This window comes from Rissa tridactyla, chromosome 7 (assembly GCF_028500815.1).
Source record: "Rissa tridactyla isolate bRisTri1 chromosome 7, bRisTri1.patW.cur.20221130, whole genome shotgun sequence".
Taxonomy (NCBI): Eukaryota; Metazoa; Chordata; class Aves; order Charadriiformes; family Laridae; genus Rissa; species Rissa tridactyla.
In genome coordinates this window covers 13,080,954-13,107,289 of record NC_071472.1, presented here as the reverse complement: position 1 = coordinate 13,107,289, position 26,336 = coordinate 13,080,954, and the positions used below count along the sequence as shown (strand labels likewise).

The window sequence follows — 26,336 nt, the reverse complement described above, 5'->3', positions numbered from 1 at the left end:
TTTAAGAGTGGGTATTACTTCGGTTCCAGCTCAGAAAGTGTTTCCTGCAAGTTTTCAGAGGATATGTAATAACTTTTTCTTTTTTATCCTGGATATTTTTATAAATTCTGTTTAAAAATTTTGTTTTCTAATCTGCTGAGAATCAGTAGCATCTATTCCTTTTTATTGCAAGCTAGCTTGTTAATTTGATAAAGAGTCTGTCAGCATTTCTTTTGCATATTTTGTTCCTTTGTGTGCTTTAAAAAACTCCCACTACACTGTATATTATTCAACCATTTGTGGCTTGAAACGTTGCCTAAATGCTAGCTTATGTTTCCCCATTTTCAGCCCGTAGCTTTTTATGTCTGACAACTCAAGTTTTGCAGCAATAACATCGAGTTCCTGCTATGCTTAGAAAAACACCACCCATATAAAAATATCATCTGCCACCATTTTGTTGCACAATGGGTAGATCTGCTTTGGAGGGTTGTAATGTTTTGTTTGACTCGCTAGCTGTTTTTTAGACATGAGGTTTTTATATAAATTTCAAAATGCCTTTGCCTTTCACGGCTGATCACTTTTTGGAAAAGTCAAAGTGGAAGGTTTCTGGCTGACTTCCACATGTAGAAGAGCCTTCAAAAAGTCCTTTCTGTGTGCGCTCATTGTACTAGTATTAAGCCAAAGTTTGTAGAGACTTCACTGCTTGGAAGTACTATCTCTGTTCTGTCACCAGTCTTATCTGCTAAATCCCAACGAGTGTGAAAAACGAGAAAAATCTGGGTTTGCTTGGCTGTTTCAACAATGTGTTGAGAATGGCCAGATTGCTGGAGAAGATGATTCTCTTGGAAACCTCAACAGCCCGGCCTCCTCATCTGTAGGCACATGAAGCTCATCTGAGTGTGTAAATAAAAATAAATAATGCAGTGAAAAAATATGCAGAGTATTTTGCTGAAGTGTTTCAATCTTCGATCTGCCATAACTAATTTAAATCTTCTGTTGGGATTTATGCAGGCAAGGGGTCAGGTTTAAGACATTTGTAATTTAAAACTTTCCTGCTACCATGCCTTTTTGACTTTTATGTCCTATCATGATACCTTTTTTCTGCAAAGAAAGTCCCTTTTATTCCCTCCTCCTTTCCTGCTTTGAAGAGAACGTTTGCTTCTCCATTTATCTGAGGTAATGAGAACAGAGTAGCTCTGGATTCTTTAAATCAGTCTAATTGGGCTTCTTTTAGTGTATAGAATATTCTTTTTTTGCACAGGAATTTCATTTCTTTTTGCAGTCTCTCCATCTCCAGCACTCAATATCTTAACGTGCTTTTTTAATTTAAAAAAAAAAAAAAAAGAAACAAAGGCAATTGTCATTCAAATGACTGTGGTCTCTATTCTCTATTCCAGGCTGATTCATGGAGGGCAGCTGTTAAATGGCTTGGCGGGGCCAACTGTGATGAATGCGGCACCATTTCTTTCCACGACGTGGTTTTCTCCAGATGAACGTGCCACGGCAACAGCCATCGCATCGCTGCTCAATTACCTGGGCGCTGCCGGCGCCTTTCTAGTGGGACCTCTTGTAGTGCCATCGCCTAATGGAACATCTCACCTCTCACTGCTATCGCAGAGCAACACTGAGCACATCAAGGACCGCATTGAGGCTGTGTTGTATGCAGGTGTGGTTTAGAATAGAATAAAAATTAAAAAAAAAAAAAAAAGAAAAAAATTATGAAAAATGTACATACTTTCATGTGTGTGTTTGGTACTTGTGAACCACTACCCTCTAGTGGCTGGTCTGCACAGAAGACAGCTGCTGACTGATGGGAAAGTGGTAAAATGTACCATCAGAAGGGTTAATATTTTTTCCCTTTTGTGCAGTAAAGATTTAAAAATAGCCTTTTGTACAGACTGATTCCAAATGAAGTATTTCAGTTGTTTGTATCGGCTAATCTTAGGAGAAATGTCTTCTAGGCAACCTTGTGCTTTCCCTGAGCTTCCAAACTGGTTTTTCCTTCTTGAATTTTTGTTAAAAAAATGTGTCCGTGACAGGTTGGGTTTTTTCTTTTGTTTCTTTAAGGATGGAAATCCAATAGTCTTTCAGCATTATATTCTTTCCTGCATTAAATCGGCCTTAATTTATGACTTGCATATGGCTTTCAAATGTGATTAGATTATTAGTATTTAAGAATCTAACATTGAAATTAAAACTCAATAGATTTTGGTTTTAACTAAAACCACATAATTCTTATGTGGTGAGCAATTTCAATGAAGTGACAGCAGTTTAGTGGAAAAAAAAACACTGATATAAAATTCACCTGATATAACTTAAATTTTTACGTCCTTGCTCTTTTTCATGCAATGGCTTCTATGCCTCTTGCAAAAATTATCAGCAAGCATTAAGGAAAAAGAGTTACCTAAGTGGCTTAAGAGTCTAAATCTGATTCTTTGTGATTATAAATTGGTATAGCATTAAAAGCAGCTGAACTTTACCATGTCATGGCAGTTGCACATTTGGTTGGGTTTTTCCCCCCCTTATAATTGCAGCTGTTGAAATTCAGCCAGGAGTTAGCCCGAAGTGTTCCAGGAGTCTCAAAGTATATATGCTATATAGTTTATACGCAGCTTTATGGGATTGAGTTAGCTGTTCGTGACAATTTATTCCTGGACGTTATTCTTATGGAAATTTTGTTGAGTTAATGCTCCTGTTGGGCGAGGACCACTTTACTGTTCGTTTTAAAGAAAGCATAGTAGAAGTTGGATCACTATTTCAGCAAGTATTTTTGAGTAACCTGCTTTTTACTGGACTCAAATGTATTGGAACAACAAGGAAATTTGGGGTTGGTTAGACCTTTTTCAGAGGTAAATATAAGGTTAGACTCTGAAAATCTCATGGCAGATGAAAATGGCCAGTATGCAAGAAGGAAAAATGAAGGCAAGTCAGCTTTTGTCCTGAGGAGCAGTAGATAAGGGGAGGACAAATCTAGCAATTGGAGAAGTGTTTTAGCTTTCCATCTCTAGGTTTTCCATGGTGAGAGAAGAATTCATCTGCTTAAAGGAAGTACAGTTTTGTGTCTAAACCCACTGTTTTGAGTCTGGTAGCATTAGAAATGTTGCTTTCAGCAGCCCCTTGGGTTTACTTTCTCCTCTGTGTTCTCTTTTGGGAGGTTTTCCTAAGCATTTTCTTCAGAAGCTGTGATGGATCTTGCTTGCCACCAAGGTTCAGAGGTGTGTGTGTTCTCTCTCCCGTGTCTCAGCACGGCTCTTTCTGAACTGGCAAGGGTTTGGGAACATCCTGTAAACCTGTTTGGGATCATCCTGTAAACCTGTTTGGGATCATTGGTCCCAGCATAAGAGTATCCTACAGTAGCTTTTCAGCTTCGTAGGAAGAGTGTTTTGTGGGGTATCTGTAGTTCTTGGTATTTGAAAGTGCTTTGAACAGGGGTGGGTTTCTTTGTGCAGCTGCAGCTGTAGTTGTGTTGCATGGGGTGCATCTTTTTAGGAGCTACAATCCCTTTTGCTCAGGCAATGAAAAAGAGATGGTTCCTGAACGTTACTGGCCTGCGGTGAATCGCAGTGACGGTGGCAAAAACATCCAACTGGTTTAAAACAGGAACTGTCAAAGAGGAGGTTACTTTGAGTCCATTATGGGATTTGTCCTGTCTCACCTCAGCCCTGTTTCCCTGGAGAGCTGCAGGAGCAAGGTCCCTGCTGTCTGCCTCCCCTGTCCTCCTTACACCAGGTAGGCTCCAGAGGTGGAGGGAAGGCTGCCTCGTGGTGGGTGACTACCTCGGGGAGTTGTACGGCTCTCTTCACCTGTGCACCGAAAAATACCTGATAGGTGTGGTAGGGTATTATTTGTCCCCTTCATCAGCTGGGCAGAGAACGAAGCTCAAATTGACTTCACTGATTACTAGTAAAGGTGTTATGGAATGGAGCAGAACAAGGAGCTGGACCCAAGTGTCCCACTTCCCCACTTCCTTAGCGAGTGTGGTCAGGCTTGGCATGACTTCTCCTTTCAGATAGCATGGGAAAGCCAGTTTCACAGGATAAGCACCTTGCATTCCTAACGGAGTTGTGTTTGTGATGGAGCTTGTTGCTGTTGTGTGAGGTAGCGTTAGATAAGCAGCCTCCAAAAGTTTGGTGATGACTTTTAAAAGACGGTAATGATATGAATTATTAACTTGAGATCAGTAGCATGCCAAGAGCGTGCTAACCTTCCAAGGACTTAGCCTCTAACACGATTACGAAGCAATTGCTTGTAAACTCATTCCAAAATTGCTCAGTTAACTCCAGTCTCTTCTGTGTTTTAATCAATTGCTGTTCCTTTATCTCAAATGCAGACTAAGAGCTCAGCTGAATTACCACAGCCTCTTCCTGTGTCATCTGTGTCTTTGCACATTCTGGTTCACAGCTGAAATAGTACAGACATAGCAAATCAGAATTGAATTGTATTACCTGAACTGCATAAAGAAGCTTGAATTATTCTGGACTGCAGCCAGAGCTTTTAGCCATGTGCTTTCCTAAACATCAATGTAAAATGATTATTTGTTTAAAAAAAATAAAAAAATGTGTGTAAAGTGCCCTCATTCCCCCTTTATGTTTCAGGACAAGATGGGGAGGAGAGTCTCTAGTTTTGGGTAGGTTTTTGTGCTATGCGTAGCCTATCAGAAGGAAAAAGAGCTTGTATCAAGGAGGCTTGGGTCTCTGTAACCTCTTTTTTCTGTTCGGGGCTTAAACAGGCAGCGGCGTGCCTACTTCCTAGGCTAAGATGCAGGCATCTCCCCACTTTGACAGCCGTGGCATGGTACCCAGCTTTAGCAAGGCATTCCACATTCACTCCTCAGCAAGAGACGTACACAGCTGTATTTGTGCACAGTAATTTATGCTGACTTGCCCAATTCTGAATGCTTTGCACTGTTGAGAAGCCAATAGTCAGCTCCCGTGGAAGAGTTCCTCTTGTGACTAGTGCTCCCTGGGTCTCATTATTGACCTATTTCTTACCTTTTATCTTTTGCTTATGTTTATTCTCTACTTACAATCTAAAACTTGTCCTGGGAATGTATTTTTCTTTTTCTGGTCTGATAGAGTAAATGATGATGGAGATAAAGGCGTGGGTTTCCTATTGAGGACGCAATGCAACACGTAAGAAATCAGATGTGTTTGGCAGGATCTAGACTTTTGATAGAGATGCAAGTGTGATACACAAAGCTAAGATGGCACTAAAGACTTCTATTCTTCAATAGAGGGAGCTGCTTTAGTTTCCAAAGCGAATTCTGCTCTTTTCTTATGTGCATGAGGGCAGTGCTTGCAAGGCAAATTTGTTAGCTTGGTAAGTATAACACTGGGAAACATTAACGAGTTGCAAGAAGGTACTACAAGGACTGCATGCTGAATTTAATAATTAAAAAAATAATAAATGAAGTGTTACTGTACTGCTCCTACTGCAGCAATTTGACTGGCAGGAATCTGGAGGCAACTTGTAGAAGAGGCCCCAGACGGGCACCTGTTATAAAATATTACTGTGACTTAAAAAAAAATTACCAACGTGTTTTACATTCTTTAGAAAAAGACCTAGCCTTTCCCCTTATGGAATTGCCATATAATGAAGCTAAATAATAAGCACCTCAGACAAAGTTTATGGGTTTGTGTGGTCACATTCTTGTTGGCTATACCTGTCTACAGTCTGAAATCTTCCTTTAATATGTCATTAAAGCATATGTATGCATGTACATATGTATACCTATAAACCTATATGTATACCTAGATGCAGGAGAAGGGGATAAGCAGCATTTGTCAGGCCTTGCTTCCCTGTGTAGTATCATGCTGTAGTGATAGAGCATCTCATCCCTTTCTTAGACCTGGGTTGATCAAGTTATGGACCGTTCATTTTAATCACTGCTCATGGTCTCAAAAACAATGTACATGAAGATAGAAATTCATCTGTTTTCTGGAGAACAGAGGAGATATAGTGAGAAGGTCTAGTTAAAGTGCCCTTGACCCTCAAAACATGCAATTAGACTACAGCAGGAAAAAGAGACACCACCTAATTCAGAATGGAATCCTTTAGTATTTGATCGTGAAGAATGGCATTGTCACATTCCCAGTATGCCTTCAAAAGAAATTTAGTGTAGACTTTTTTTCCATATACCAAATAGAAGCATTCATTTCCCTTCTCCACCTCCAGCTGATCCATTTAGACTTCGAGTGTTATTTACTTTTCAGTTTCCTGAATTTATTTTCTTCTGGTTTAGCAGAAGAGCTGGCAAAATGCCACGATCATATTGATTTATTAAAAAAGAGAAGAAAAAAGAAAATGAACGCAGTTGAGTATCCGGCTCTGCTGGAATTTATTTGTGGTGTCAGTGAACACTTCTTTGTTATAAGATTACAGTTCTTTTAAGATAACACATTTCAGCTATACATTTTTCTCTCCAGCAGCAAAGAATCTTGTTTTCAAAGGGGATAGGAGAAGTATTGGGATTGAGGACTGTGGAGAACATGATATACGTTGTAAAAGGCCTGTAAAACAAATTAATTAGACTGACTGCGTGGAGTTGTTTTTTCTCAGAATGCCTGATCATGCTTTGTGAACATTCTGAACATTCTCTGTGAAGTGTTCATCACTTTGCAAGTTCAGGTCCAAATTTCTGCTATGAAATTTTTCAAAGATCTAGAATGCCTGCTGCTGAACAGGAGGAGCATCTGCAAACAGCTGTATTCTTTCATTTTTCTCCCTGTTACCTGTGCTCCCTCTGTTCCTGAGCCGTGGCTGCTCCTACACTTTTCTCTTTACATTCTGTCGCCGTCTAATACTGTTTGTGTCCGTGATGCCTTGCTTGACCTTTCGTTTGCCTTCATCATCCTGCGCGCTGAGTAATTGTCATTCCGTGCCCTGGGGCTTCCCCAGTCCCATCTGTTTAAAGTCTCTAGCACGCTATTACCTGCACTGCGTAACTTCCATCGCAAGGAAACATTGCCAAATCTTCATAATGCGGTTCTCTCTAAAGAGAAAAAGCCAAAGCTTTCCTTTTGCTTCGCTGAGTTCCCCATGTGTGAGCCTGGTGCTCTGCAGCTCCTCTCCCTGGGATGGACTGCTGGTATTTCTCCATCTCATTGATTCTTTATCTCGTTTTGAAATCTTTCTTGGGGAGGAAAAAAGAAATTCTCCTTCAATTTATGGAGTTCTGTTGTCGGGAGCGGTAAAGCACTTGTGGTGGGATTTACGTATCAGAGGCTGGCTGATAACAATGCTGTACCGAAATAAGTCTTTTGATGCTAACATCTGTTCTCGGTTTTGTTTTTCTTCGCCCTCTTGTTTAGAATTTGGAATGGTTTCCCTGATATTTTCCGCAGCGTTGGCCTACTTCCCCTCGCGCCCGCCATTCCCTCCCAGCGTGGCTGCGGCGAGTCAACGGCTCAGCTACAGGAGAAGCTTTTGCAGACTCTTAAGGTGGGTCCTCATTGGGTTTTCCACTTCAAAGCAGATCAGCACCTAAATAAATAAAAACAAGTGTGCTTTAATCTTCTCATTGAGCAAACAAGTTGGTTTGTAGTGCTTTTAAACAAAATAAAATTAAATATTAATGCTGAGACATAAAAGGATGCTAACTGCTAAAAAGCAGACATTAAATTTTAAATCATTGAGTGTATCTCAAGCCTTCATGCCAAAGTCCTTCAGCGCCAACACGGCTTTAGTCATTCTGTCAGCGCGGCTTTTCTTATGCACTGTTTCTGTTACGTCAGGTTATACAAGATTGTTAACAGAGTGCGTACTGCTAGGTGTGAGATAACAATTAACAACACTGGGCATAACTAACTAATAAGCTGCTTTCTTCTATGCTTATTATATTGGAATGAATTTGAGGTTTGCTTGTCATTCAAAGGAGTGTTCAGCTGCTTTCATTCAGCTGTGGAAGCAATGAATGAACTGTCTGAAACCATTATTTGATCTATTAAATCTCATTAATTGTATGTTAAATTATGAAGTGGGAATAGGAGAAGTGTCTCAAGATGTGTTTCTGGACAGCTTCAAAGGTGAGTTAGTTTCCTTTAAATTTTGGGGGTTCAAAAAAGGGTTACAAAGAAAGTGACATCTCCAGCTTTGCCACTTGGGCTCTTTTGGTAAGACACAGTCCCGTCCCCCCAGTGTTTGTGCAGTGTCTTGTGTCGTGGGGGTCTGATCTCAGAGGAACAGCTAAAGCAATATTAATGTTGAATAATTGTGAAGGCCTGTGCCCTGTATGTGATGCTGCACAGATGAACTTCCTGGGGCAAAGAAGAACGGCTGCCATGGTGCGGAGCGTGGCTGATTTCACTGGGGAACTTCAAACTTTTATGTAATTGTTTCTTGTGGGATGTAGTGATAAGGGCTGAATCTGCGTACAAAGGGTGCTTGAAACTTGGTAATTGTGGAGCTTTAGGCATTTAGTTATTACAGACCTAGCGTGGGCTGTACTTTCTGAAAGTCTATTTAGTATTTAGAGGCAGCAAAAACATCTTATCGCTTGTTGTCATTGCCTTTTTTTTTTCTTTTGTTTTTGGAGGCTTTTGTTTGAGTTTGGGGGAGTAAATAGTTGACAAGATGCTTAATCCAGTGTGTTCATCCTGGAGCAGGCTGGCAGTTGGGAGAAGGTGTGAGTACAGCCGGCTGGTTAGTCTGCAAAGTGACCTACTCAGGATGTTAAAAAAATAGCAATTCTCATAAGGACACTTAGCACACATAGCAATGCCGTTACGCATCCAAGCTGGTGTGCAGTGAGACCCTGCCTGAGGGCCACGTTGTAAAAATGTTGCCGTTGAACAGAAATCCAAACAGCAACTGACTCCGCAGGTGAAATATAAAATTTCTGTTGGCCGTACTTCATTTGGGAGCTTTATAACTACTAGATTGCTTGCTCAAAGTGTTGTAAAAAGTGGACCTGAGATACTGGTAAGGTCAGGAGGTAAGCAGCAAAGTTGGCTTACAATCAATGATACAAGAAAACAAACTGGATGCTTAAATAATGAGCATAGTTTGTAGTGTCTCCAAGAACCAAGAGGTTTTTTAAAATGCAGTCAGGTAGATCGTTATATCTCCCTTCCCTCTGGTCTTTATGCATTCTTACATGCTACCCTTTATCAAAGGCACTTCTTCATTCCTCTGTACGTGCAACAATCAACAGTTCATCATTAAACCCACTTATCTTGGGGAGCCTTTCAGCAACAATCCATCAAGCAAGGGGGTTTTATAAAAGAAAACGGTATCTGCCCTGCTTCAAGAGAAATCCATCATCTGGTTCGTTAGGCTTCTAAGCTCTATTGCCTGCCTAATCTAGGCTTCATAATTCTTGGCACAGAGAGCCTTTCTTTTGACTTAATGGTGTAGACTGAAGGTAATCAGCTGATAAGTACCAGGAAATCATGATTTCCCCTTATTGCAGACTTACCCTCTGGTATAAGTACTGTGTGCAAGGCATTTAGGATGTATGTGAGCTGGTGGGCTGACCCAACTATGCACGGAAAAACACTCATGAGAATTGAGATGTTCATCATTTCCCTCTTCTCTCCCCCAGGCTGCAGTTTTATTACTTCAAAATAAAGCTGCGTAGCATAACTTTAGCATTGAAGTCATTAACTTTTTTCCTTGGACACCAAAGGGAGCTATCACATCCTTACAACTCCCACACGCCTTCCCACCTTCAGGTCCTTGAGCAGTCATCTTCATGAGCTGCTTCTTGTGGAGTTATATGTATCTTCTTAGGGTCAACCATCCCCTGTAAGCCATTTTTGGGGGACTTGCTCAGGAACTTGGTTCTTCCTCCTGGTTTGGAGGATTCCTGCTTCTGACAGATTATAACAATGAGCTGATCTCAAGTTATCTCCTGATACCAACTCTCTGAGCCTGCAGTGGGAGATGACAGATTAGTCATGGTTTGGGAGCTAAGCCCAAATCTTTTAACAGTCTATCACACACTGTGACAAGCGCAGTTTGAATTTCCATTAGAAAAAGTACAGTGCCCTTTCTCAGTTTCTTGGGTGAAGCAAATATGACTTGTTTTTTTTTTCCCCTCATATTTCAGAATATGCCACAAATTTCCATCGAAAAGATTCTAAGACAAGTAGATAGTTGATAAGTCTTAAAATCTGCATTAAGAAAACATGTCGTGATTTTTGCTTTGAAGTAATTAGATGGTTTTAGCCGGTTACGTGCCTTTTATATTTTCAAGGGACTAGGTAAGCAATTTTGAAATTTCATAACGGAGCTTTTGTGCATCTTTATTTCTTTAATGAAACTTGCATGTGACATCACCGTCCAGTGATGGAAGCTGCTCAGAGTGTGCCTGATGTTAATAGGCACTGTCAAAGTTATTCTGAAAATGGTGACTGACTTTGACAGGGCTCTCTTCTGAACCAGCCTGTCTCACAGATTCTAGTGGCATTAAGTAGGTTTCTGAAAAAAAACAAAAGAAAAAGGCAATTCATATTCCAGCAGAATGGTTTAACAGCGAGGCTAATGCTGATATCCTGTCGTAAGGGCTGATACGATGGAAAACAGTGTGGGTTCACTAACTGATGGTGTGAGAGACAGCACATTTTTCTGTTTTCAGTGGAGCAATTGCAAAATTGCAAAAACAAATACAAGTGACTGGAGCCATGAAAAGTGGAGCTGCTACTCGGGATGTGTGTTTCAAATAGCTTTAGTGCTTCAGGTAGCCAGCCTAGCTATTGCTGGGCAAGGGGACAGAATGGCATCTAGTGATCGGTGCCGCGTTGTCACTGATGTGCACCTTTTCTCCCAGTTGCCTTCTTTAATCTGGAGACTAGGCAGGGTTGAACCTCTGTTAGTGGAGGATGTCACGATGCAGAGCTGGTTCTCTAGGGTTGGCGCTAGGAGTTGGACGTGGCACGGAGCAGCTATCCCATGTGCCAGTCTGTCTTGTTGCTTGAGTTAGAGAAGACAAATACACCACAGGAGATCTCGATCAAGTAAGTAACAAAGTACTCACTCCCAGCAAAAGTAGCTCTTTAACGGAGATGGGGTTTAGATACCCAAAGATTCTGAATATTGAGCAAGTGTTATTTCGGAACAGCGCATCCAGACTTCCCTCTTTGCAGTCTACAACATGGCTATATAATGTCCATGCAAAATGGGTACTTCCCCTTTTATTTTATTACACAGATGTTGAATTAGCTTTTACATGGGTAGCATTAAATAGCATCAGAAGACCTGCCTTAAGGGATGCCAAGATGATGCAAGATAGACGAAGATGAGAGCATGGCATTCTTAAGAGAGAAAGTAAGTTGTCAGGAAGACAGCAAACGCTTTAGCGTTCAGAGAAATAAAAGCAGCATGTGGAAGAGCTGAAAGTTTGGGAGTTGTTTTTCTTTGCATTAAAAAAATAAATCTGACATGAATGATATCGAAAGAGGAGGGTATGTTCATGTGGTAGAAATGTGTTATTCAAGAAGAGGATGTGTGAAAAAGAACAGTGCAAAAAAACACGGGCTGGTGTGCTGCGCATGGATCTTCTAGGGGAGTAAAACAGCGTAAGCTGCAAACCTCTGAATGTTTTGGCGAGCATTTGAAGCTTTTTCCCTCCCTCTTGGCTGTCGTAACTGTGTGCTATCAAATTGCTGCTGTGTGCTGAGGAACTAGTACTGATCAGGATCAATTTTATGTTAATTGTTTGGGAGTGGGGGGAGCCACGTTTTGTGGTTACACAGATATCCCGTGGGATAACCTTGGAACCACCGTAAAATCTCTTCACTTTAAAATATCACTGTTGCAGAGTCCAAGGTATATTTTCTGGTTTTATTCCAAAATTGAAACATTTTTGAGAAAAAGTTGGATATCTCTTTGCAAAGATTTTGCATTTGCTTTCAGTTACGATGGGTAGGTGGGGGAAATTGGTGCTGGTATTTGTCTGCCAACTCCTGTTTAGCTGTGTACGGTGAAGATGATGACACAGCTTTGACTGCTTCATCTTCACTGAATACTAAAGGTTGAATAGTTTCAATTGGGAGGAAAAAGCAAACACGTTGGCTATTTAGAGCGGAATATTATACTTGTCTCTGTTTTTTGACGATTCAAACTGTCAAAATTTTCCACTCTTGCAACTGTACCCATCTCATTCCCAGAGCTCTCCCTGCTTTTCACCAAAATAAAGAGAAGTAAAACAGTTTAACAAAAAAAAGAGTACAGTTCAAAAAGTATGAATCTCTGATTGTATTCTTGAAATACACTTTTTGTCATTTAAATTAGTGCTTATTGTTCCTAACATACACTTAGGCTAGGTAGGTTGCCCATGCAAATGCATGGAAGAATTGCTTGTGGAAATGGGAAACACATGAGCCCGGCATGTTACAAAAATCTTTGAACTATGTGGAGAGACTGGCTTTTTTTATTATCACAGTGCTAAAAAAGTAACATCTCAGACACTGGAATTTCAGTGGCATGACTGGATACCTTTCTTGTTTTTCCTGGCTCACTTCTTCTTCACACCTCTGCTATTTTTCTTGATGGGCAAAATATAGATTCTAGGGTGTCAATTGCTCTAGCAGCTAATCTTGGTGTAATTTCTAATATAAGCTGCGGCTAATTGCGTATGTTTTGTCTTCACAGCAATTTCCGCTTCTTGATGATTGCTTTAGCCTATGCTATACCACTGGGTGTTTTCTCTGGCTGGTCTGGTGTTCTGGATTTGATATTAACGCCAGTTCACGTAAGCCAAGTAAGTATCTCCTGACCGGTAACCAGCAGCTTTTTTGTAAGTAAGTGGCATGTTTTTATTTTGCACTAGCATACAGTTTTATCAGGTGTTTATGTTTAAGCTGCTATGAATACACATGGACCACTTTTCTCCTGAAACTTGAAACAAAATAAACTGTAGCTTTGGCATCCCAAACTGTCGCCATTTTCCCTGCTGACTCTCCACCAGCAGTGGGTGTTTTTGGACCGTATGCACCTTTTGACAAGAAGGAAGAGGTACGTAAACAAACAGGAGTATTGTTGGCTGCTGCACCTTTAGTAGAAGAAAAGAATATTTAGCAGGTGGAAATGATGAAGTGGGGAGAAGAGGATTTCTAAGCTTTTGATAGAGCATTATAAAAATCCAGAGGCCATTACTCAGCTTTTATAAAGAGAGGTCACATTTAGGGCATAGGCTGCTTAGTCATACTTTCTTTTAGTGAATTTATTTCCTTTTGAATATCCTAGAAAAAAAAGCCTTGGACTTCCCATTGTTGTCAGGGGCTGTTGCTAGCAGTTTGCAGCTCCTGCACACCGTTTGTTTTGGTAGTAACATCTTATCATCTTATTTTCTCAGCTTTAACACGTTTCTCTGTTTTGTTTTGGTTTTTTTCCTGTCAGGTAGATGCAGGCTGGATTGGATTTTGGTCTATAGTTGGAGGTTGTGTGGTTGGCATAGCAATGGCAAGGTAGGAATAATTACGTGTCCTTCTCCATTTCTTCAACTGGGATTGTCATTTAGCTTATTGTCTTAATAACATAACTTGTTTTCTCTCATCTTCTATGTACTCGAAATGCAAAAAGCATAGTTCTGGGGTTATGATATTTCATGTAGAGCAATGATTTTTACGTGCCATGTTAGTGGTTGCTGGGAGTTGAGAACTCCGCACGCGTGTGCCTCAGTTTGGCAGGCCATACTCCGATTCCTGACAAGTGCTTCCTGTATGCTCCTTTTAAACACAGTTCTTGTGAATTCAGCTGCCTGGTGTGTGGGAGAACCCATTGTAGCACATTTGGAAAGCATTGAGGAAATTAGCCTCTCATCTCTTTCCATCAACGCTTTTGGGCATACCGATTCCCGAAGGGATATTGGGAATGTAGCACAAGCAGCCGACCCACAATAATGTTACATTTCTCGATAGAGAAATTAGTCGGAGCCCGTTTTCGCCAGGTTTTTGGATTCCTAGGTGGCCTGACTATTTTTTGCTATGCTGCTATGGGTAGTATGGTTATACCTACACTTTTAAAATATCCAGACACGGTTCTCTCTGGCCATCATGAATGCTGATGACATGGAGAGCGGAAAAGCAAGGAAGGGATTGCCTTTCCAAAAGGCTGCTGCTTCTTTTTCTTCACTGAGGTTCCGTTTTTATATAAAAAAAGGAGGGGAGAAAAAGTCTTTTTGGAGGTACTCTAGCAGTGAGTTTATAAAATTGATTAAAAATAATCACATGTTCCCCTTGCATCTGGTAGATGTCAGGGCATTGTCCTGGCTTCTCTATGTCCACTCTTTAGACTCCAGTTCTGCAAAGAGTTTAGCACAAGTGCAGGGTCTGTCATTATTGCAGTCGTTGTGGGATTGTGGACCCAGAGAGGCATCTTTTTAGGATGGAAATTGAAGCTCTTGGTTTTTTTTCCACTTGCTGTGCATCGTCAGAATACACAATGCATAAAGAAATGTGAAGTTCCTCATCCTGACATTTTGCAGGCTGCCTAGCAACTGCGGTGGAGGGAGAGGAAAAAACTCCTGACCTAGAGAGAAAAAACCAAGCGCTTCCCTCCCGTCTGCTCCAGATGCAGGCCAAAGGACTTAATCTATTGAAACAAAGTTCACACCACGATTTCCTTTAAAAAGAGCTACTTTTGATTAGCCAAGGTCAGATATGAGGGTTTGTCTCTAAGAGAAGTAGATGTTTAAAACCAACTGCTGTAAATGAGACAGGTGCTGCAGCGGGTGACATGCTGAAGCAGGTAGCGTGCCAGTTTAATCCTTTCCATCATGGGTTAATCTCTCGCATAGTTTCGACATTTCAATAGGAGAGGGGCACCCTTAGCAGCTCACTTAACTTTGTTAGGAGAGAATCTGCTGACTCAATGCCAACATGCAAATCTCAGTCTTTATGGTAGATTAATTTATTTAATATACTGCCTGGGTTAAGTTTCAGGAAATGCTGACAGTCTCTTTAACTGCTTTAAAATTGATTTCAAACCTTGTTGCATACCAGTGTCTTGTAGCATTCGCAGCTTTGCTTTTGAGTAAATTAAAAAAAAATTCCAACAGCCAGGCTCCAAATATGTCTAACTTGGGTGATGCACAGTTCAAATGGGAGGGTTTGCACACAGAAAGGGAGGGAGGAGGTGATTTGTCACTCCTGATGGATGACTCTCCCTCCTAGGCCCATTCAGCGTTTATCTGTGTAGGGTTGAATCAATGACGAGTCTGACTGTAATCTGCTGAAAGTTGTAATTAGGAAAATTAAGTAATGATTCTTGTCAAGGCTGACAAGTTGATGTATTTCAGTGTCAGAACTGTGATTTGCCAAGCAAGCAGCTCTCCCCCTTAACCATCTCTCAAGAAGCTGTTGGGTTTTGTTTTGGTTTGGGTTTTTTTCTAATTTTTTTTTATGCTAATTTATCAGAGTAAAATTGGTGCAGTTTAGGAATTTGCTTCTTCCATTTCTGCCATTTAGAACTGTAACAACCTGAGCCTTGCCCTGGAGCATTTGGTCCCGAACATCACAGTGGGTGTTAAATCATCTATATTGAAAGTAATGCCTGGTTTGGAAATTTGTTTGTCTATCTCATTTTCAAAATGGTGCAAGTTTTCCTCAGCACAATACATAAATCCTCCTGCTCTCCACCCACTCCTGTCCGATAGCCATGAACTTAGATATGTTTAGCTAATTTGTGTGATGCATTTTTATAATTGAAAAGCCTGGGCTATTTTGGGCAGATGGCAGGTGCTGTACCCTTTGCTGGCAGTTTTCAAATGATACTGGTTTGAAGGAAAGCAGTGTCAAAGAGTGACGTTCATATTATTGCATGGAAACATAAATCTGTTCCCTTTTCTCAGTTTTTTTGTGGGTTTTTTTGCCTCATTTGCTAATGATCGTAGATACTTCTGAGGTTTTGGCTTCCATGGCTCAGTTTTTCTTCCTGGTTTTACCCTGCAGTGTAGTCAAAATGCTGAAACTTTTTGACACGGTGGTAATTTCCTTAGCAACAGCCAGTGCTGTCAGAAATGCAGGTTTGTGATTTGAACTGCAGGATCCAGCCCAGGGCTGGAATTGCTGGGTTGCAGGAGACCATTCGCAGCAGTAGGCTCAGAGGTCTGTGTCTGGGTAAGCATACACCTTCTCTCTTGGACTGCCTACTTTTTTAGCAGCTGCAGACATCCCCTACGTGCTAGATGATGGAGGAGGATTTAGACAGAACAGAGAGTTTTGAAAGCAGATACTGGGGTCAGAGGACAGAAATAATTTCTCTCGTTTTTTGATTGAAACAAGTATTCTGAAGAGTTGACTAGATTTATGGTCGTCTTTATTCTCCTGTAACTAGACAAGAAGCAGAAGTTCCTTGATTACCAAGTTCAGGCTAGTTTGCTATGTGATTTTTTTTCCCCACTATTTCTGTTGCTGGCTGAATTCCGTAGCTGCATAGACCTTTCAGTTTGTATTTGACGCTTCTGGAGTCCTGTGATGTCTGAGAGCTCCTTGGAGCACACTGATACCACTGATACCCCAACCAGGATCTTTGTGTCAAAAAGAATTGCGGCTGCGCAGTTAAGGTAGATATTTGCTCTGCTTAACTGTCTTTAATGGTTTAGTTGCATGTTGTCCTCCCATCCCCACGTATCTCTGGTGGGAGGATAGAGATGGAGGACCAACCCCCTAGAGATCCATTCCAGGCCTGTTGTCTGTGGATGTCCCTCCCTGAAGGCTGGTATTTCTCACATGGTGTTTCATTAGATGGGATATACGTACCTGCTCTTGCCTGTAAGGAGAGGTGGTGTTTGCCGTCAGGCAAAGCGGGGAGTCTCTGTGGAAGACATGTAAAGTTTGCACTTCGAGATGCTTTGAGAAGCTTTTAAAATTGCTGATTTTGACCCCAGTGATCCCAAAGAATAATTAGAGAAACTGGCAAACCACTGAGGTGATCCTGATTGCTGTATTTGGATTGTCAGAAAAAAACAACAGTAGCAGCTAACCTCTGACTGTTGGAGATTAATGCGAAAGCCACTCGAACACTGCAGTCATAAACTTTTAAGATTATATGCAGCATTGATCTTCCTCTACTGCTTATTGAATTACTCACTGCTAAATTCAATGTGGAATGAAAGCACAGGGACAATCAAAATAAGAGGAAAGAAGTGGGGGCGTGTTTTGGTTTTTTGGTGGTTTTTTTTTTTTTGATTGCGTTATGTGTACATCTCTTATGGTGTATGTAGAGCTAGGCTTCCTGCTTCTTAAAACGTTCGTAGCGTTATCTGTTTTGTCAAGTAAGCTATATGGTATCTGCCTGTAAAGTGATCCTTGGAAGGGGAGAGGAGACAGTTAGCTGACAGCCAGGACAGATTTCGTCAGGGACCAACCTAGGCGGATTGTGCTGCCTAATCGAGGTAGGAGGCTATGAGGGCAGAAGGAGTTCTTTAGACATACATACCTAACCCATCCGGCCCAAAATCACATCTCCTAAGCAGGAGATTATAGAAAATTACTAGTGGATAAACAACATTGCCTTTTCTAATATATCTTTTTTAGTAGCTGTGTTGAAATCCCTTCTGAAAAGAGCAGATGCACTGATAATTATGCCATGTGAGCTCTGCTCAAATGCATTCTGTCTCCTTGAAAGAAAAAGAAAAAAAGATGAAAAAAAGCAGTTGTACCATCAGGTGGTGTAAAGATCATATTTCCCTCTGTGGGACTGTCCTTCCCTACATCGTCAGTGGGGCACGTGTGTAGGAGAGGAGTAGCACCAAGCTCTTGGTTTCTGGAACATTTCAACCCAAAACGGCCACCGGCAGCGAGCGCCTGTGTAAAGAGTTCCTCCTTTGCCTAAGCCACCGAGAACTTCATCGCCAATGCATCCGAGGGTTCGGAGGCTGTTCCATGTCATCTTCGATCTAGGGATTTCTGGTATTTGGAGGTTTGTCATTTCCCACAGGAATGAATCGTGACGCTTAACTATGTCTTGAATGAAATGCAGCAGCTTCCTCACATGCTAATCGAGCCGCGTGCGTCTGCCAAGGGAGACTGGCAAACGCTGACAAAACAGCGATGTAAGTAGTGGTGTGATGTTGTGTCCAACAAATGCAGAAGGAAAAAAAAAAAACAAACCAGCCAAACCCATCCTGTGTACCAAGTGTTTTCAATTGATGCCTTGAGAATTGTTTGGTTGTTATTTTGTGACAGCTAAAAAAATCCGTGGCTCTTCAGCTTGACAGCTAGAAATATCACCATTCTATACAAATGCGCTTTTTTCTATTTCTGAAAATGAGAAATGGTTTTTAAATTGTTTTTATAGTCTCCAAAATGTTTAATGAGAATATACTGAATTAATTGTCAAGCATCACATTTAAATAATAAGAAAATCAGCATTTGTACTGCTCTGATCTGTGCTTTTATTTTAGGTTTGCAGATTTTATCAGGGGCATGCTGAAGTTTATACTGCTGCTGCTTTTATCTGGAGCAACATTAGCATCAACCTGGTTCACTCTCACCTGTCTAACTAGTGTCACTCATCTGCCTTTAACCACAGGTATCGACAATTATTTTAATTTCTATTATTTATAATTGGTATTGCAGGTAAATATTTGCAGTCAAAAAACCCTATATTATAACCTGGCGTGGTATCTTTTAGAAATACAGTTGTTTTACCAAGACAAGAAGAAAAAAGATTTAGAAAACCTACTGAATCTGAAATCTCTTTACCAGCTTTAAATAACTTCATAAAAAGATTAAAAACTAACAAAACCCAATAATAAGAACCCAGAACATGTATTTAAAATTGATTTTGGGACTGAGTGTTTTTCTGTTTTGAGTGTTTGGAATAACAGAAGTGAGAAATAAACCGAGAAAAATCAGATGAATGGGAGTAGCATTGCATATAAGAAACAGTGACATGTCTGGGAATTTAGGGGTCTGAAACTTATATTAATTATTGAAAACGCATGGTGCAGTTCAAACCAAGGTGACCCGTAGTGTTTTCAGCCATCTAAATCTATCCCTGCGCTGTGCTGCCCTGCATGCAGGTTTAGGGAATTCTTCCAGCCTAAAATTACCTCAGCCTGTGCCTCAAAAAGATGGGAAAAAAAGCTGTTGTCTGGAGTCGGGGAAAAGCTCAGAGGTCCACTCGAGCTGCCAGCGAGCTGTACCCTTAGTTGAAAATTAGCATTGCTTTGTTCTTAAAAATCTGTCCTTCACCTTACTGTCTGCACCAAAGGATGGATGGATAGACCTGTGAGTCCAAGACCTTCAACAGAGCAATAAGTTACAGTAAAACTTAACCATCGAAATTTAAAAAAATATTTATTTATTAAAGAACTCTGTAAATCCATTTGAAATAAAGTGCCATCTTTGTTATAGGCAAGTTTATGCATTATAGGAGAAATGAAAATTGGTTTATTCCCATTTTTGATAAATAGTTTGGTGTGGAGAGCAGTATATAAAGTACTGTTTTACTTGAATTAACTCTGAGTTTCAGTAAGTGTCCTTGGTGCATTGCATATGTCACAACTGTAAACTATAGTGGGTACAGGAAATCGAAATACATGATCAAATCAGGAGAAACACCATCTGGATGTATAGGTCAAATTTGTGATTTCTCTTGAAATTTCAAATTTTTCAAAAAAATTTCTGCTTAAATAGAACATAATTTAATCAATAAATTGAATTTCGTGGTGTCTATTGTTGTACTAAATGACTGCATTTTTGCTTTTCATCAGATCTAAAGTAAACGCAATAAAAGCTTATTTCTTGTGCTTGCCTGCTTCATCACTTCATTACAAGCCTGCAGTAATGTAAATTTTTACAGTAACTCTATCCCCTGAATTGATGCAACAAGCCAAACACATAAACGTCCCTTCAAGTCTATGCATAAGAATGAAGCGGAGGGGTTTCAAGAGGTGAAAGTCATTACGTATGTACTCACCAATGATCCAAAACAAAACTGATGGAGCTCTGTCTCTCATTTTATTTTATTTTTTTTTCTAAAGAGCTCAGCACGCAACATAGGTTCTAGAAGAATTCTTGTTTGTTTATAGCATGTAGGTGCATTACGGTGGTTTTTTTGGAAAGGTGATCCACTGTCAGGACATAAAAGTACCTAAGGCTTTTGGGGTTTGATATAAAGTATCCTCCACTAACATCCCTTGATAAAAATGTAGGGATTGGGTTGCTTTTATCATGCAGTAATCGTTTCTTTTAAAATGGACGATTCCTTAGATTGAGTTGTAAATTCTGTTTTAGAGTTTTCTGTCTGTGCTGTTCTTATAGATGTCACCGTAAATGTTGAACCCTTTTCTATAAAACACAAGCTTGTTTTGAATAAAAATGCTAGCAATATGGTGAAGTCCTCTAAAAAAGGCAATCTAAAGCATCAGGGCCTAACCAAATAAGATCTCTTTTTTTCTTCTCTGGCATAGTGTTTAAACTTCACACATAGGTTGTGGGGGTTTCATACCAGCCTTTTCTCATTAAAGTTCATATAAAATAGATGTAATGCGCCTGTTCAATTTAAATCCTTGTACACAGAAAAGCAGTGGTATATCTTCATGAAATACGCTGTTATGGATGAAAACACACAAGCTATTTCAGCTAATTTATAGGACTTCATGCTAGATTATTCCTCGATGTAATGATGCAATATGATGATGACCTCTGCATTCCACAGTAATTGGGAGGAACAGAACATTTGAATTGACTTGGATTAACTTTCTTTTTCTTTTCTTCTTTTTAATTAAAAGTTTGAGATGCAGAGTATATCAGAGTATAAATGTAGAAGGTCAAAGGCAGGCTGTTGGCTGGCAGCTGTGGGAAGTGATTTGGGGTAGCTGGTGAAGGTGGAAGTCACTCTGCACATTCAGTGGACCGGTGTTGACAGTGGACTTCCAGGTGGCTATCTTCTGTGTGTTTTTGTAGAGCTGGAAGATGTGCAAAACAAAAGCAACCATCATTGTGGGTTTTGGGTTTTTGTAGTAGAGGTCCATGTAACGCTTTGTATCCCGGGGCTACTTTGCAGGCAGCGCTGAGCACCTGCTGCAAAGCAGGGCTTCTTGTGTTATTGTGGGCAACAGGGTTTGGTGTTGCCAGAAGGTTAATAGGCTCCTCCACTTCTTCCTGTCCCATGGCACAGAGCGCAAGTGTTAGGCTCGGCAGTGCTACAGAGACAGTGACGGATCGCGGTCCACCTCTAGAGCCTCATTCGAATGCTGAGGCAGAGCAAGCAGGGTTCAAACTGGCTGGTATGGAAACTTGTGGGGGCGTGCGTTTGATCTTGCAAGGAGGTTTTCCCTTCCAACTGTCTATCTCCCATTTTGCAAGGGCTTTCCCCTCCTCTTTTGCCCTGCCTCCGATGTTTTTCTCTTGAGTGAGTCTGACTTTGTCCTATAAAACCATAAACAAGTGTTGCCATCTTCAGCAGTACCTGGAAACTGCTAAAATATCCCCATGACCTGGCAGGCTGCTGGTACAGTTAAAAGGGATCTCTTCCATGGGACAGAACGGTCAATTTTGATGAGGAAGCAGGACACCTCAGGGGAGTCTTTGTACTGGCCCAGGTGTGAAGGGCAGGCTTCACCCTAGAGATGAAGGCTGGTTAGAGAACATCATCATCCTCTTCATCTCACCTGACAACTGCTTGATCCACGAATAAAGTTTGCATCCATAGGTAGACCTTGCCAGTGGTTTCCCAGGTCCAAAAAATAGTCTTTTCCTGTAGCGTGTGGATATTTTGTGGCCGACATTCTCCTTCCCCTCTTCTGAAACCCCTCTGCCTGTCTCTCACCTGGTCCGCAGAGAAAGCACTCAGGTGGGTACATTTGCATGGAAGCAGGCTTTTGAAATGCTAAAAAGGTGAGAGAGTGTGGCCAATTATTCACCCTAAAGGGAAGGGAAGAAAATCTCTAAAGATTTGTTTGGAAAGAGCAAACAAACCACCCTCCCTCTTTTAATCAGTATTCTCTGTAGCAGTTCTAGTAGTGTCTGGTTTAAATATTGGGGGAGGAATTGTGTTGGAAAAAATGGTCACAGCAAAATGTTTTTTCCTGCACTTGTTTGTCTGATATTCTCCTAATTCCTTGTAAATAGGCACGACATCATTTAAAGGTATTTCCTACAGAATGTAATTACTTAGAATGGAGACCTTTAATGCAGATATTAAAAATCAATGACTGCTTTGTGTTTTCTTTAAATGACACTGTTTAGCATTGTTTGTATTGTGTAATGCCTGCGTCGCTCTGCATTATCATAACGTGCTCCCTTTTTCCTCCTGCCACAGAGCAAGACAAGTTTTCATTTGCTGACTTCTTAATGTATCTCCAAAAGATTTTATAAAAACTGTATTTGGAGTGATGTGTATGAACTAGTAACTGCTGGGGGGGGGGGGGGGGAAGAAAGCAAGGCAATAATGATATAGTGCCATCATAGCTACTGTATCATCTGTCTAAAACACCTCTCATCAGCTAATCACAGCTCTTAAAAACCCTTGATTCTGGAATCGGTTTATATTTTAAGCAAGCTTGAATTTTCTTTTAAGAAATTATTTTAATTTATATTATTTGCATTTTTCAGCAAGTTTCAAAGACGATTTTATGCACACGTTGCGCATGAAAATAGTTTTCTCCATTGAATTCCCAATGCAGCTGCTGATCTGTTTCTCTGTGCCAAGTCCATTGTTAGTTTGCTTTGTACTGAACTTCATTATGTGAATTTATGTACAATGGGATACTTTGACCCAAAATAATTGTGTAAGGCATTGTAATGCCAGTTTCAGTATCTTGCCGCTTTGTATTGCTGGTAGTATCTCTGGATACAAATACTAGTATTTTCCAAAAATTGATATGCAACGCTAGTTGCTCGCAGCTCAGATTGAATGTTTTCAGCATAGCATATCAAGGATATTCTAATATTTATGAGCACATTCAGCAGAATTTTGCTTTACAAAACCTTTTCTAGTGCTGTATGGCATATACTCTGCATCCGGTGGCAACTCCAGGAGTTGATGACTATATTTAGGTTAAGCAGCCTAGGCTTTCTTTTCAGGTTCAACAGATTGAGCGTTATAAACACGTCTGTCTCCCGGTCCTCATCTACAAAGCACAGTATTGAAAAAGAGAGATGTTAATTATTTAATACGGATTGTTTTATTCTTTGAGTTTAATTTCTTTACTCTAAACAAGGCGTGCTTGATAAGTATGAGGCAGGAGGACCCGGAAGATAAAACAGTGGCCTGAAAACATTTCTTTTTCTAGCTTCAGCATTAACCTGCTTATGGCTGTGGGCAAATCATTACCCCCAGTTCTCTTGTGCTTGTCCCACTCATAAGAAGGGAGTAATGACCTTTGTCTTTGTGAAGGCTTCTGTAAATCCACAGATAGAAGAGTGCTTAAAGAAGAACTAATTTAAGGGTTTTATGTAAAACCCCCAGTGTTAAACAGTGTACAATGCTTGAAATTTGGGAGGAGCATTTCAGGGATGAGTATCTATAAACCTGGCCACTTGAAATATCCATTGATAGCAAGCCTCAAATATCGTATGATTTCCACCACCACCACCCCCCTTTTTTCCTTTTCTTTCTTTTTTTTTTTCTTGAGGCTCACTCAGTCGTTTCTTAACTTTTTAGTTCTCCAAAGTGAATGCTCTGCTTTTGAAGTGAGTTCCACTTGCTTTTCTCTTGGGAAGTATATAGAACAAATCCAATTTGATCAGATTTTTGGTTACTTTCATAACTGTATCATGAGATCAGAATTTGATTAGCATGTGCTGGAATGGAAATCCAGGCAATGAAAATGTTATAAACGCGCACTACAGGGACTTCCTCTTTCTACTGTGTTTTTTGTTCTTGTGAGTGAATTACAGTAAAAATTACTGTCTTACCTTGAGGGAGTCGCATTTCTCATGGAAAAATTAAGGGGGACTTCTTCTGTGACTATTTTTACCGTGGCCAGTAGCAGGAATTAAATTATATGGAAGTTTCATTCCACTTTAACAGACTTTTAGAGAATTTGATAGGAACTGAGTTTGATAGGAATTATCTTTGAATTGTTCAAAGTATTCGTGGAGATACTGAAGTACTGAAGTCAATGAAGCGTGCGTCCACATCAGGCATTATCCTTTCATTTTGGCGTTTGGGATGTTGTTTTAATGGGCAATAACAAAACGCTCTAGATCTTTGCAGGCTTCACTTTAAATTGTATGCTACACCCAAAAGAACATGTTCAGTTGTGTTTACTTTCCTGTTTATCCATATGAAATTTGTGGGAGTCTTGGCTCAGTTTGTCTGAGAAGGGAACTGTTAGAAAATGTACAGAGTTCAACAGTTTCTGGCAGAGGACTTTGGAAGAAGATGCTATACCACCTGCTTGTGCTTGATATTGCTCTAGGGTATCTGCATTTCCTTTGTAAATTTATCTGCAAAATACATTTTTTTTTTTAAAGAAATTGTAATGTTTCATATTCTTTGTGAAAAATCAGCCAAGGCTTATGTGCCAGTGGGCTGGTCAGTGGAGGTCCTTCCATTAATTTCATTTGGGTTTGGATCAGGCTCCGTAGTTACAAATTTAGTAGTGGTATAATTTAAGAGTAAATTGCTAAACATGTTGCAGAACATCCTGGAAAGTTCTGGGAACTCGTTTGGATGTCAGAGATATTGAGACTCCTTCTGCTGTGTTGCAAGCTCATCTGGGGACAAGTGCATGCCATTGATTAAATCACATCCCTGTTTGAATTACTGATTTTTTTCCGAATTTTTTTTTTTTTGGCATAAGCTTTTGCCACAGCTTGTGGCTAGGAGAAAAGAAAATCTCTTTCTGGGATACGGGCACCTATTTGCCATCCTGGAGCTGAAGACCTGCAGGGGAGAAGAAGCCGGGAAGAAATGTAACTTCTTACCACTTTTTCTCCTTTTTGTGCTAAGCCACTGTGTCACCATCAGTCCCTGGTCGGTACCTTGCTTTGTCTAACGGGTAACATCCCTAGCGCTATTATCAAGGGTTTTTTCATTTCTTGCTTCCATCCCGGCCAGGAGAAGGAGGATGAGCACTGAGGGAATAGCATGGGTTGCCTCACACCTCAAGCACGAACATGACACGATGAAGCCGAGCCTGAGCCTCCTGCTGCGGCAGCTCCAGGCCAGTTCTCTGCAGCAGCTGTGCTTTGGGTGGGTGTTTTGCCTTTCCTGCTCTTTTCGCGGTGGCCAACCTGTGAAATAGCTGCTTAATTCACACAAGCATCTTTAAAACGTGACCTTAATCAAAGTGGCTTAAAGAAACGCAGCCCAGTTCCATTATTTATTGATGTCCACAGCTGTCACTGTCTCGGGTACACAACTTTGTGCGTAGCTTCATAGGCAGTTAATTCCTTTTCCTAAGAAAAAGTGATCTTTTTTAGTACTAATAGCATAACACGCTTCCCCAGTGTATGCCTGTCCAACCTTGTTTGTCCTTGTTAGGCTTTAGGACATAATGTTAGCTTCTTGGTAAATCATCTCTTTCCCTTTATTTTTTTTTTTTATCAGTGTTTTCATATCCTTATATTCATTTCCAATGGCTGTCATCAAGATTGTCTTAATTGAAAAAACGTTCGCTGTGACTTTAGCAGCTGTTCTTCTGCATTATAAAATCGTGATAATTGTTTGTGTTCGTTCAATGCAAGGTCGCTGCAATGGAAAGTAAATGGTCTCCGTTAATAGGTGGTATTCTCCCTGCTACAGTGTCTTGCTATGAGGTGTGCTACTTAATGCGTGAAATAAAAGGCAAAAACCACTTTTGAACTCTTCTTTGACTTTTTCACAGAACTTATTTTTCTGAAACTGCCTGTCTTATCTTTGAATTCCTCTCTAGTCGACCAATTGAATTTGTGACTTAATCGAAAGTTAATGAAATAAGCTTATTTGTATAAGCACTCAGGAAGACCCTGGATGATTTACAGAAACGTGAAATAAAAAAAATACTTTCCCATCACTACAGTATGTACCCATTAAGGGAGAACTCTGTAGGGTTTCAGATGTGCACATCTCTGTGTGGCTCGGGCTGGACTGTCCTCAGACTTCCTCCGCTTTCAGAGCGGCTTTTTGAGGTTTACCAGTTAAAGCTGTCATTTCCATTGGGTCGTAGAATTTAAGTTGGCATCTACCAGGTGCTATATTCTACCCGTCCTTTTGCCTTGCCATTGCCTTTTACTGGTTTCCAAATATATGTGTCCATGTACATACACCTTGTTTTATAAGTGTTACCTGTGATCTCAGCGGAGGCTTTGTCGTTGGTATTCAGCTGGCAGTTTTTGGCGTGCACACGTGGGGCAGGTTGTACTTTGGGGGGAAACAAAGGGTAATGCTCAAGCTGCTTTGCTCATGGCGGTATGGAAGTGAGAGTTGTGTGCCGGTGGGTGTATCTGCTAAATGTACGACTAAAGCAAGCTGTAGTG

At 40.6% G+C, this 26,336-nt stretch overlaps 1 protein-coding gene across 1 annotated transcript in view; it reads left to right on the top strand.

Moving 5' to 3' along the window:
• Positions 1 to 26,336, top strand: part of SLC49A4 (solute carrier family 49 member 4) — a 72,121-nt gene that overhangs the window by 32,602 nt on the left and 13,183 nt on the right. The window contains exons 3-7 of the mRNA XM_054208021.1: positions 1,377 to 1,645; positions 7,290 to 7,419; positions 12,571 to 12,679; positions 13,318 to 13,385; positions 18,326 to 18,453. Of these exons, the coding sequence (XP_054063996.1) occupies positions 1,377 to 1,645; positions 7,290 to 7,419; positions 12,571 to 12,679; positions 13,318 to 13,385; positions 18,326 to 18,453 (704 nt within the window). The remainder of the gene's footprint in view (positions 1 to 1,376; positions 1,646 to 7,289; positions 7,420 to 12,570; positions 12,680 to 13,317; positions 13,386 to 18,325; positions 18,454 to 26,336) is intronic.